The 12570-nt window shown below is 41.6% G+C and overlaps 2 protein-coding genes and 1 long non-coding RNA gene across 3 annotated transcripts; 1 reads left to right on the forward strand and 2 right to left on the reverse strand.

Moving 5' to 3' along the window:
- Nucleotides 1-9: 9 nt before the first annotated feature.
- LOC115567410 (prostate stem cell antigen-like) lies at nt 10-3653 on the reverse strand. The gene is made up of 3 exons (XM_030393983.1): nt 2911-3653; nt 952-1068; nt 10-759 (listed from the first exon to the last, which is right to left on the reverse strand). Exons 1-3 carry the CDS (start codon nt 2957-2959, stop codon nt 545-547), a joined length of 381 nt encoding a protein of 126 aa, XP_030249843.1. The 5' UTR covers nt 2960-3653; the 3' UTR covers nt 10-544.
- On the forward strand, nt 993-5664 carry LOC115567411 (uncharacterized). The gene is made up of 2 exons (XR_003981185.1): nt 993-1088; nt 2665-5664. It is a non-coding gene; the product is annotated as an uncharacterized LOC115567411 (long non-coding RNA).
- On the reverse strand, nt 4706-12341 carry LOC115567406 (cleft lip and palate transmembrane protein 1-like protein). The gene is made up of 17 exons (XM_030393977.1): nt 11852-12341; nt 11250-11341; nt 10901-11078; nt 10670-10782; nt 9368-9446; nt 9157-9274; nt 8827-8921; nt 8615-8699; nt 8362-8462; nt 8230-8283; nt 8055-8105; nt 7878-7960; nt 7528-7562; nt 6947-7002; nt 6796-6840; nt 6525-6658; nt 4706-6238 (listed from the first exon to the last, which is right to left on the reverse strand). Exons 1-17 carry the CDS (start codon nt 12050-12052, stop codon nt 6172-6174), a joined length of 1587 nt encoding a protein of 528 aa, XP_030249837.1. The 5' UTR covers nt 12053-12341; the 3' UTR covers nt 4706-6171.
- Between the last annotated feature and the right edge of the window lie 229 nt (nt 12342-12570).

Below are 12570 nucleotides of genomic sequence, written 5' to 3' on the forward strand. Positions count from 1 at the left end.
CTCTGACTGTCCACATTCTTACACATGATAGAGGTTTATTTAAAAGATCTACATGTCAGGTTTTATATCTCCATCTTTCATCTTTTCACTGATTATGAAATAGTCTCAGTTTATTATTGATGACATCATTCAGAAGCAAACAAGACCATCAGAGGGAAGACTGGTTATATTTCTGTGGTTAAAATATGTAGTCCTTATGCCTCTCACCGCGTCAGCTGGTGACTTATTTGGGGGGGGATTAAAAAAGATCCAGATAGAAAAGAATATTTACTTCAAGATCTTGCAAAGCTACTTTTATTTCACCTTCACTTTTTTTTTCTTTCACATGTCTCTTCCAGGAGTCCGTGGTTTTCACATCCCTGAGATGTCAAAGGAAATATTAAGTGCTAGAACAATCCTGAAAACCTGTATTCAGTGTCAAAGCCATCATTTCACATAGAACATCTGAATTACAGTCTCTTCATGATGCATTGTATTACATTCTATCACTTTTCTATACAGAGCAGCAGCGTATGACTTGGCTATTGCCAGCACTGATTTGATTTCAGTGTGACAGCAAGAAAATTACACCTGCAGTCAAAAGCAGCAGTGTGTATGTGTGTATTTTGATGGCCTCGGCTCCACTGAAGTTGCACTGGTTAAAGCTGTTGCAGCAGTTGACGATGTTTCCGTTCCCATCTGCGTCGACTGAGGCGCCGTTAGCAGCTCCAGTGCACGTGGCCATGCTGGCACACTGCTTCACTATGGCTATCGTGGAGCCTGAACAACACACACACACAGAGAGAGAGACACAATGTTTTCAAAAGGCTTCTCAGTAGTTCAAGTGATATCTTAGCCCACTGTTTTTAAATTCAGTGCCAAGTCAACACAGGTATACTGAGGCCTGCTTAGAGCCCGTCTTCTTCTTTATATTCTTGACCAGGGTTCAAATGTTGTGTGTTTCTTTGTTACCTAAAATGTCGACAGCAGTCATGCAGGTGTCCAGCGGCGCCTGACACACCTGGGTGTTAGTGTTGCATTCCTCATTGGTGGCAGAAGAGCTGCAGACATAGCACTCCAAGGACAGCGCTGCAGGCGCAAGGAACAAGGTAAAAATAGAGACTCATGATTTGAAGTCAAATTTAAAAAAAAAAAAGTTTAAAAAAAGAGATGCCACAAACAAAGACGCCCATTGATTGAAGAAGAAAAAAAAAAAGACCTGGGTCATGTTCAGAGGCCTTAACCAAGAGAAACAATATCCAGACTGACATTTTTGGATCAGTATTTTTACGTTTTTGACATTTTGATTTGAAGTTGACCAGAGCTGCTACGATTCTGTGATTAGTTCTCAACTATTAAATTATAGAGAAAATAATAGTTGCAATCCTCAAATTGATGCTTCAGTTGGTTATTGTTGGTAAGGTTCATGCTTCGCCTCATCACAGAAGGGGTCAGGGAAAATCCTCCTGATACATTCACTTGTTTTAGGTCATGGTGTCTCCTCACAATTGTCTTCTTGGGTTTAGATTTTTCATAAACTTGGTGCGGAGAATGGGAGAATCTTAGTGAAGTCGGGACTAACCTCACTGAGGTAAAGTTTAAAAATCATGTTAGACTAGAGTACGACTGACTTCACTCTAATGGGATCTGATAGTCTTTTCTGGGTTTGCGACAGGAATCCAGAGAATGGAGGCAGTGCCCTCACAGGGTTTTTCCTTATCTAACACTGGAAGCATTCAGAATGGAGATCCGTCTCCTGATTGTCAGCGTGTGCATTTAAACAAACCGGCGAAGCCTTAAATTTAAAAAGTACGTTTGAACCACTGCAGGCCTATTTTCAGTTTGACTATAGAGGAAGAAAATGACAGGACTGCAGAAACCTTTATGATAAACTATAAAGTCTCATCAAAAGAATTCCCTGAAGTAGACCGACAGCTACTCCCAAATGCTGTATTGTCAAAACTTGTCAGGCTCGCTTTTTTAATTGTACTATTATTAAGTATTGAAAAGAACACTCCATTCTGTTCCGCCCAGTCACTGTTTATTGTTCTGCAGTAAACACATGCACACCTAACGTTTGTATGCGCGCCATGATGACGTTCATTTGACAGAAGCAACCCGAGCAGAAGAAAATAACACGCTGTATACGCTGAAGGCTAGAAACCTAAAGGCTATCATTAAAACATCTTATTTCTCCAGCGCACAAAGTCATAAATCTTCAGCAAACCTTGATGTTAGTCTACACCCTTCTTGTATTACTACGTTCCCTCCGGAGCCACTGAAATGAACGGTAAAGATATTAAAGGTCTTCGAAACGTGCCTAAACCTCTGGCACACGTTCAAAATCAAGACAAAGAAAAAGCAGTCCCCCACAGTGAAACATATTCACTGATAGATACAATTCTAGCAACGCAGCCACAACCCCTCTTGTTTTTTTTTGTTCATTCTTGAATAAGTTTGAAAAGTCTTTCTGTACAATCAAGACAGATTTGCATACATGAAAAAAAACCAACTATTGTATGAAAGGATTGTAACTGCGCTCAGTTAAGTCTTGGTAAAACCTCTCGAGTAACGTTTCCTAAACTAAAGCATACTGTATTTTTGATCTCGACCTGAAACAGAAGGTAGTTTACAGGACGGGAGCGCTGATCTTAAAGGTGCACTGTGCCACTTTTTTTTTTACAGGGCTTTAAGCAAACAGAGAGACGGAGCTGCTGACACATGGACTAGCTGTTTGTAACATTTCAGATGTACTTTAAAGGCAAGGTGAGGACAAAAAACAGCTCATCGCCCCTCCAGAAGTCAGACGGTTCAAGAATAAAGGACAACTCAACCGAAAATGATACTCTAAAAAAATTGCACATTGCACCTTTAAGCGATTTTACCCTGTCTGTGTGTAAAAGCCATGGTTTCAACGCTGACTTTACAAACCTGGAGAGACGAGGAGGGAGAGGAGCGCGACGAGGCTGAGCAGTATCATACTGGCAGGCGTCTTGTCTGTTACCCGCTGAACCCGGTGTGTCCGGCTCCGTGTGTGAGCCTGTGTGGTTTCTCTTGTTTGTTTTTCAGACGCACTTGATCACAGCAGTTCCACCCACATCATTGTCCATCATCATGTCATCTCACTGAAAGCATCTCATACATGCTGTCCTGCTGTGTGTGTGTGTATACAGGACATTCCTAGATCTGGCACTGGTTTCAGTGATACCTCTCCTATATTTATCTTCTGTCAATCACAGATACAATGTGGTAATTGGGTGGAAGCAGTGTGTCTCCGCAGCCTGAGGGAAAAATAATTATGTCATGACTTTCAGCCCGTTTGGCTCGACCTGTGCCGCAGGACTTCTCCAAGTGATTCCTTTCTCTAGTCGAGAGGGAACCACCGATTTCTGTCCAACAACGGCCTCTGTGAGAACATGTAGCAGGGGAAAGGGCTGAAATAAGAAAAACAGCATTAAAGTGTCAACATTAAAGCATGTGTAGTTGATATTGTTTTTAAATAATGAACCAAATGACCATGTGAAGCTCTGCAGAAGCCTGATAATGAGCCATTCATTTGAATCAGGCATGTTGGAGCAGGGAAACATTTCAAACATGCAGAACCAGCACTTAAAAAAAATACTGATCGAAGCTTATCTGAGAGAAATAAAAAAAAAAAAAACTAAATACTAAAGGAACATTATATTGTTTTTCTAACAACATAATTCCTTATCACACCAAATGAGGGGAGCCACACTGTCACTGTTGAGATTCCAAGGCTTTTAGTTGTTAACACTTTTATAAATGTCAGTGTGATTTTCAGTTTGTCTCGTAAGAGTGTTGTTTGGGGAACCAATGTAAATGCTGATGGTTTCATCATTCTGTTTTCCTTTATATTGTGCAGTCAGCATAAACGTCAGTTTAATTTTAAACTATACATTCATCAGGTCAATAATAGGCAAGTGTTTGGTCACCAGCCTGTCAACGTAAAGGGTGTTCATATGTTGATGGTGTGTTTACAGCTCAAGCATCAGTGGCTGCAGGTTTAAAAATGTACTAACCTTTTTAAACAAATGTGTTAACATTTTAATTTATTTGATAAATCTTAGGTTTCTAATGTGTTAGTCAATGAAGATGTGATCAAAACCAAATGTTCAGTCATGCTGCGTCCCTCAGACTAAATTAAGGACAGATTATGTCTGTCTCCTGCCTTCCACTGCCGCCTGAGACAATAAAGCTGCACAAATGACTAACAGTGGACGTCACCTGTGATCCCAGTCACTCAATAATGCAAAAAAAACAGCATTTATGTAATTAATCTTTCACTAGATTAATATTTGGATTTTTAAAATATCTCAGACTGGCACTCACGTCATCCTTCTATCTGTCACATCACATCTGTCCAGCATTAGCACAGGAATGTACCGGCACACACCCAGCACACACGTGCATGAACACACCCCTTTTCATTCAATGGCAAATATGAACACATACTTTATCTAAGCAATGAACTTCTTACCAGAAACCAGTCAATCCATAATTACCAGTCTGTTGCTGTGTTGGTTTCTCCTTTGATTGCACGTGTTGATGTGTGTTGACTCACACACACACACACGTACTGTACATGTACATCTACAACAATCCATACACACAGCTGCTGATTTATTCCAATTTGAATAAACCTTTATTTCATATTGTAAAAAAAAAAATAACAAGCAGAGGGTGCATCGCCAAATCAGTTAAACTGACAAATTAAAATAATCAAAAAATGATGCTAAATGTATGAAATTATTCTCCGGCTCAAGCAGTTCAGTCAGCAAAGAAGCGGAAATGAGCTCAGAGGTCAAGGGAATACGAGCACAAGCACAGCCTGATAACAGTCGGACAGAGTGTAGACCCTCCCTATCAATAAATGCTTGTGTGCTGAGCGAGAGGGAACAGACTGATATTGTATACTGTAGCTATATTGTATGCTGGAAGTCAAAATGCATTGCAGGGATTTCATAGACACATGCAATCAGGATATCTGCAGTCAGGGGCCAAACTGCTGGCAATAACGCAGCCCGTTCTTTTTTATGTTAACATTGCAAAGTCAAGTCATTTTAAAATATTTGTACAGTACGTAGATAATGAGATAACCGTCTCAGACATCAGGAACATTAAGGATGATAAAGACTAGGGAATGACACTGAAGACATGAGACTGACATCAAACCTACACATCAGGTAGATCAAACTGGATGAAGGGTAAAAAGTGCTTTATGTTGCTGGTCGGATTACGTCATTGGGGTTAATGTGCAAAATAATGATCGTTAGATTTATTGGTGCAACCGCTAAAATTATGTTGCTTTGTGTTCTGATATTTCTGTTTATAAGCTCCATATATTTTCAGGTATATGTTTTTAACCCTTACCCTGAATTTTTTTTTTAGGCATTTGATGCTTTTATTAGGGGACAGCCTCAGCTCCAGTAAAATGCTGGAATAAGCAAAAAGTACAGAATGTGGCAACACTTTGTAATAACCATCATTAATAAATGGTACATTAATTAATTCAACTTCAGTTAAAATACATTTCACAATGAAATGCTTAAAAAACTTGTGCAGGTTTATGAACATCAGCTTTATAATGGCCATCTAAATAATGTTTAGAGATACACAGAATTGATAAGACATTTACAAAATATTATAATCATCAGCTGCTACTTTACGATAAACAACTGCTTAATTAATTGTTTATTATGTTTGTTAACGGTGAAATAACGATTAACTAAAATGGAATCAACTATAAATTCCCCATTTATTAATGATGTTATTATCAAGTGTTACCAAATTGTACAAATCTTTTTTTTTTTCTCAAAGTGACCCAGGACTGTGTGCGTTAACTTGTTATGCGTGCATAGAAAGCTAAACCAAGCCAACGCACACCACGGTGATATGATGCCGGCAGTATTGTTCTCGAAATATAACCACTAGCCAAGCATGACATGTGCAGCAGAGAGAGTCTGTATGAGGGGGTTCAGTCACTGTGGAAGTAAAAGGAGACGCAAAAGGCTGCAGCACCAGGAGTGTACAGCAGTGAGGAGTCTGCAGCAGGGCAGCTCGTCTTGGATCAGTTTGAAGATGCTGTGGCCTGCCAGAGTCTCCATCTCACATCAGTCTTTCTGTGTTGTGCACTAATTTCTGAAAAAGGAAGCAGAAGAATTCGTCTTCTCCTCATTGAGTCTTTAGTTTCTTGCTGTGGGTTCCGGACTCTCGCCTCCGGGCCTTGTGGGCATAACGCCTGGTGGAGATACGAGATGAAAGCAGGATTGTTTTGCTGTTATTTCGCCGACTTGGAGCGCAAATCCAGACAGAAGTCATTCAGCTGGACGGTGAATATCAACACTAGTGGATGTTACTGTGTTTCCTTTATATTTTTTATCTATATTTGACATAGGAAAGTAAAAGAAATAACACAGACAGTCTGCTGCCCAGCTGTTGTGTTTGGCAGTGTCTGAGTCCTGAAGTGTGCACACGCTCTGTCTAATGTGTATTTTGTGTCGTGCTGTGTGTGCGGAGGGTCTCACCTTCGCTGGTAGAGGTAGAGGAAGAAGAGGAGCTCATCTCTGAAGCAGGAGAGCTGGTGAGAGGAGCTGAAGGATCCAGAGGGGGAGAAGAGGGAGGCACAGGAGCACAGGTCTGAGATCAGCGTGTTCACTCCCTGCGGAGGAGAGGAAGAAGAACTCATAATGAACTCATCAAGCCTCTAAAATGATAAAGCTGAATCAAAACGGGCATCTGACAGCAGTTCAACCACTGAACAAAGCACGTCACTGTTTCCTGTATTCACACACTCACTCTGTACATCAACACTGTCCCCTGCAAGTGGCTCACAGACCTCAACTGATCCACAGAGAAGGACAGAGAAACACAAAGTCAGTGTAAGCAGAGGACAGCTCATGCACAAATGTACAATATTTTAATTTTTGGCATCAGTTGCGGGACCGACCTTGTAGTTTATAAAGAGCTGTGGGGCCATAGACAGGAAGCCAAAAGCATACACTCCTGAGAGATGGAGACATAAAGAGTCAATACAGCACGCTAATGACTCGTTTTAAAGTAAAGGGCTCTGCTTAAAGGTCCAGTGTGAAGGATTCAGGAGGATCTATTGGCAGAAATGGAGTACAATATTCATAATGATGTTTTCATCATTTTATAATCACCCCCCAAGTGAGAATCCTTGTGTTTGCTTCACATTAGAATGAGCATTTTATATCTGCTGAGGGAGCCAAGTCGTCTGCCATGTTTCTACAGTAGCCCAGAACGGAAAAACCAACAAACCAAACACTGTCTCTAGAGAGGACCTTCAGTGTTTTTGGCAGCCACCGCGCAGGAGTGTGAAATGAGAGTGCACTGAGTGCAATCTGCAACCTCTCCGCCAGAGGTCACTAAATCCTCCACACTGGATTTAGAAGCAAGAACTGACAGAACTGACAGAAATAAAAGTACATTGAAAAACTTCACAAATTTACTTATGAATAATACAGACAAACTTGTATCACTGTTATCAATGTAAGCAAGTCGACTCACCCGTCACCAGACTGTTGATCAACCAGGAATAGTAACTGTCAAAAGCAATGAACACAATTCATTGTTAATATAATAATCAGAAGTGTATATTTAGAGCATGTTCTAGCTTTCTAATGTACGTTTAGTAGTCGCTGATTCTGTACTGTATTCTGTATTCTACTGTAAGAGATTTTAAAATAAAAAACATTGTTTTTCAGATCCAGTATGTTTCTGGTGGCCTAACACTTCAGTGCAGCAGGTGCAGAGGAACCAACATAGTAACCATGTAACCATATACACGTAATGCTGTACATTTGACAACATTTCCACTATTTGTCAAAGCTGAAAATTAAATAAAGTGATCAGCTCACTTCTTTTGGCGTAAGTAGGCCAGTGAGAAAATAGCTCCACTGATACACAGAGGATAGACCAAGTAGGACAAGTATCTGGACGCCTGGAGGAGAAAAACACAGACAAAACATTGAGGCAGAATATAAAATCGGACTAACAAAAACAGTAGATGTATATATAGAGAAACCTACTGATACCTGCGTATCGTACTCCACAGTCTTTCTTTCTTCCTCATCCAGCTTTTTTACCTGCACAGTGACAGAGGAGGTCTCAGGTTGGATGCATCATGGCTGCATCACATGTTTCTATTCAATCAAATTAAGTCATTGTACACATGTGTCAGCAGACGGGGCTCAATGGCAGCATACTCACATGGAGTTTGGAGCTTTTCAGCTGGATGTTAAACACTTTAAACACCTTCCACACCTGCCGGGATGACAGATTAGTTTTGTTTAGTGTGTTTGTTTCAATCTTTATTTGAGGGGACTGATTACTGCTACGTACCTCGACACACGCTCCCAGTCCAACAGGAAGCAGCACCAGCAGACTGGTCTCCTCCAGCAGATGGAGGAAAATGAGCAAAGTGCTCATACTACGCCACAGAACTACAGACAGAGGGGGGAGAGGCAGAGGCTAATTTGAACCATTTATGGCAAAAGCTGTAATTTAATGTCTTTCATAACTGCTGGTGAGCCCTGTGTGGCCTCGTCTTTAGTATTGCAAAGTCAAGCTTTATGTAATGTGATGACTTTCTCACTAGACTTCCTGGACATTCCCAACATGCTCTTCTTTTTTCTCCACGAGCTGATGTCATTTTTAAGAGCCAGGAACTCACAGATGAGCTGATGGAAGATAGAAAAGAGAAAAACGTACTTTGAATTTTACAGTGCTTCATCTCAAACACGTCTGAGCTGCAATGTTCCTTCATAGTTTTTTTGTTTTTTTCCCCGAGGCGTTGTGTAATCATACCTGCAGAGCTGTGATGAGTGCAGTCAGCACTAACAGATAGAGGTTGGAGTCCACCAAAGTTTCTTTAATCTCATCCACGTTCTCCTCTGTGAAGCCTGGATAAACACACGTGTTGTTTAGGTCTCCTCACTATGTGGTATGAAAAGTTGTTTTAGGATTTCACCTGGGCTAAAAAACTGCAACACATTGGGAAAAAATGTCTCTGGGACTTCAGAACTTTTAAAAAGACTTAGAGAAATGAGTACATCAAAATGTTACAGACTACAGACCACCTGAATTTTAAATCATAACTCTCCAAATCGTTACACATCTGTTATGTTATTAGCTCACCAAACTGCCGCAGGGAATAAACCACGTCCTGCAGATGCACCCAGAACCTGAACCCCCTTAGAGAGATTCCCTCATAGGACACAGTCAGAGGGAGCTGGACTGTGCTGCTGCTGATCTCCTTTGAGCGTATGGATAGATAGATAGATTTCAGAGTCAGAGTCATCGCAGTCAAAACACAATAAGAGAATGAAGTGTGTGAAACGGCCCCTACCATGAGGTCTCTGACTCTGAAGTTGAGCTCGTTAATCAGCAGCAGAGGGAGGTAGATCATCTGTCGGCCGTCCTGAGAGCTTCACCGGGACACAGGAAGAAAGTCTCATTAAACACATAAAAAACATCCTTTTTCTACAGCCTGGTGGAGCTGCAAGGAGAGCATTACCGTGTCCTGTTTCTCTGCATGGCTTGTGTTCTGTCTTAAAGGTTAACTTCCCCAATTGTCCACATTAAAGTGTTTATAGTTTTTGTAGAGTACATCTGCATGTGTATAAAAAGGTCACATAAGCCTTTTGTGTCTCCAGATGAAGCTGCAAGTAAATCTGAGAAATTGCCTCCTGTGATGTCACTCTGTGGCAAAGTTGCATTGTGGGTAATGTAGGCAGCACATTTTGAAAAGCTGTCACTGGTCTGGCATTACACTCCTCTAACGCTGTTGGACTCGTTATGGACAGTTTAAAAACAAATGATCAAAATCAATACAGCAGAACCAGACATGGCAACCTTCTTCACCCACAATGCAACTAGGCTACTGAGCGACATCATTGGAGGCAATTTATCAGATTACATGCAGCTTCCTCTGGAGCCACAAAAGGTTTTAGACTACTTTTTTCACATATTCAGTAGAACTCCCCAAGACCTGTAAACACACTTTAATGTGTAAAATTGGTGAAGTTACCCTTTAATAATTCTTGTTTTGTGGCTGAAGCTTTCTTTATGATGTCTTGTTGTCTTTGTGCTATAAATTATATCACTGTATAGGTTTCAGAACATCTCTCCAAAGGACTGCAGTTGTTGTCCTCATAAATGATCAAATTCAATTAAAAACCCTCCTCGTACATGAGCTTTTCTTTAGAGTAGCAATCGTGCCGGTGACACTGCAGCATATTTTCTGACTATGCATATTCTTAGAGGTGCGCAGTTTTTTTTTTACAAATGATGGACATGTGACGAGTGGCTGCAAATAGATATTGCTTCATTTTTAAAAGGGCACAAGAAAATGTTGGGAACCACTGATCTATACGACACATAGTTTGTGCTTTGAAGGAACAAAATACCAAATATGCTTTTCATTCTTTCCCTTTCCTTCTGTGTGTTGTATAGGATATTTTGCATGCAAAAGGTCTTGAACATAAAAAAAAAAAAAAACAAAGTCTGCGCCAACAGAAAAAAACTGCATTAAAGACTTCAGTGTAAGATGTGAGTGTGAGTAAACTGATCAGACGCAGCAATAAAGCAGCAGTCAGCAGCCCTCACTCTGATCTCCTGTCTTTGACCTCCACAGCTCCCTGTGACTTACACTCTCATGTAGCGCCGCACGTCACTGGGAAGCCCCGCCTTGTTGAAGGTGAAGTCCTCTGACATCATCGTGATGGACAGATGAGGTCTCCAGTGGGACACAGGACTGGGCCTCTGATGGAGCCACAAAAAGGACTTACTTGCTGCAGGGCCACATGTCTAAATGTGCTCTATAAATGACACGCAGGCTGAAATATGAGAGGACTGTGACGGATACTGAATCACATTTTACCTTCTTCGTGTCTCTCTGCACCTCAGTGTGTGTGGGAGCGATGTAGGTGGTGAGCTGAGCTGCGTGGTGGACTTCTCTGCTGTCCTCCAGAGGTGAAACACCGACTTTGTGAACATACACGACCGCGTACAGAGTGCCGTTATCCCGAGTCTCCTGCGGCAGAGAGACATTCACCTGCCTAGGAGAGAGAGAGAGAGGGAGAGGGAGGGGGGAGTAAGTTGAGGAAAAGCAGCCAGTCTCATGGGCTAATCAGCGTTTTTGCTCTTATTAATGAAAAGTTAATGTTGGTTTAATGGTACACCTAAACAATCTCTACATCTACAACATGTCAGCAGCATGTCAAACCTACCTCTCATATGTGGAGTGAGGGTCAAATGGGTCTATTTTCAGAGCAAGGTTGAGTTGGCTGTTGTCTGGCTCGAGGCAGGTGAAGACACTCAGCTGGATAAAACCGAAAGAGGAGAAGAAAAGAGAAGAGATTCAAAGCAGTCTTTCTATTTTTAGAAAAAGACAGTTACAAACTGAGATGCAGCTATAGAAATGGAAAAGAAAAATGGACTTTTTCGTCAAAAACATGTACATTATGCATATTCAAATGAGTGAACTGACCTCAAACTACACTTCCTTGCAATTACCAATGTGTGCTGTGTGCGTTACAAACAGGTTTTGTCTTGATATTCAAATAAATAACCACAAAACTCATTCAATCTGAATAAACTTAACAAAACTCAAATGCATGGTTTTACTTGACCGCCTGCTTTGCAAAAAACACATTAAATTTGATTGCTTTGGACTTTATGCTGAGCATTACTGGCTATAACATATTAAGAAAGCAGGGCAGTTTGTCAACTAAATAATCAGACCCCATGCAATAGTGTCCTACAGAGATGCAGTATCCCTGATCAGCCTATTTTCCAAAAGGACCTAGGGATCAGTTCGGCCTGTGCTAACCTGTAGTCTGGGTCTCGCTGTCAGGTAGGAGGCGATGCATGTCTCTCCTCTGCCTCCATCGCAGGGTTTGGTGTTGAGGAATCCGTACAGCAGCCACACGGTGTGCAGCATATAAACCACAAAGACTCCGAGCAGCAGCTTAGCGATGGAGCTCCGTTTGGCGCCGCTCTCCGCGGGTTTAGTGTAACACGACGGGAACATGGCAGCCGCTGTCAACAAGGACAAAATAACATTAATTAAAAAAAAAAAATGGACGTGGTCCGGTCTGAGGACGGAACTGTTTATAATCGGATACAGCGTCAACACGATGAATTCCCCACACTTCCTCCGCGCCGCAGCATCCTTCCGGTTCTCTGCATCCAGCGGAGAGATGCTGATGCTGACTCCACCTCAGCGGGTGCGACTACGCAGACATCACCAACCCTGAAGCCACATGGAAGCCAGGGCATCGAGCCCATTGGCACAAACACACAGACGCCTCACTGAGCGGGTTGGCCCGTTGCTGCGATACGTCGACGTCGCCGCCATATTGGATGTGGCAGCTCCGCCCCGTGAACTAACACAAGTCAAAAGAGTGAACTTTATAAAGCTCCTTCTACAAAGTGATGTAAGTTAATGCCTCTCATTTACACATTCACACACGTACGGATATATACGGGAAACAGAGAGGAACCAAAACAACGTCTGTAACGATTTCTGATTATTATAAACGTTAACGA

This window comes from Sparus aurata, chromosome 17, assembly GCF_900880675.1.
Source record: "Sparus aurata chromosome 17, fSpaAur1.1, whole genome shotgun sequence".
NCBI classification, from domain to species: Eukaryota; Metazoa; Chordata; class Actinopteri; order Spariformes; family Sparidae; genus Sparus; species Sparus aurata.

Coding starts and splice junctions, on each gene's coding strand:
- LOC115567410 (XM_030393983.1), bottom strand. CDS start 2,959: ATGATACTGCTCAGCCTCGTCGCGCTCCTCTCCCTCCTCGTCTCTCCA. Junction 1,069..2,910: donor CTCCCTCCTCGTCTCTCCAG/GTTTGTAAAGTC, acceptor TTGCGCCTGCAG/CGCTGTCCTTGGAGTGCTAT. Junction 760..951: donor GACTGCTGTCGACATTTTAG/GTAACAAAGAAA, acceptor TGTGTTGTTCAG/GCTCCACGATAGCCATAGTG.
- LOC115567406 (XM_030393977.1), bottom strand. CDS start 12,052: ATGTTCCCGTCGTGTTACACTAAACCCGCGGAGAGCGGCGCCAAACGG. Junction 11,079..11,249: donor CCTCACTCCACATATGAGAG/GTAGGTTTGACA, acceptor TCTCTCTCCTAG/GCAGGTGAATGTCTCTCTGC. Junction 7,003..7,527: donor GATCAACAGTCTGGTGACGG/GTGAGTCGACTT, acceptor TCCATCTCTCAG/GAGTGTATGCTTTTGGCTTC.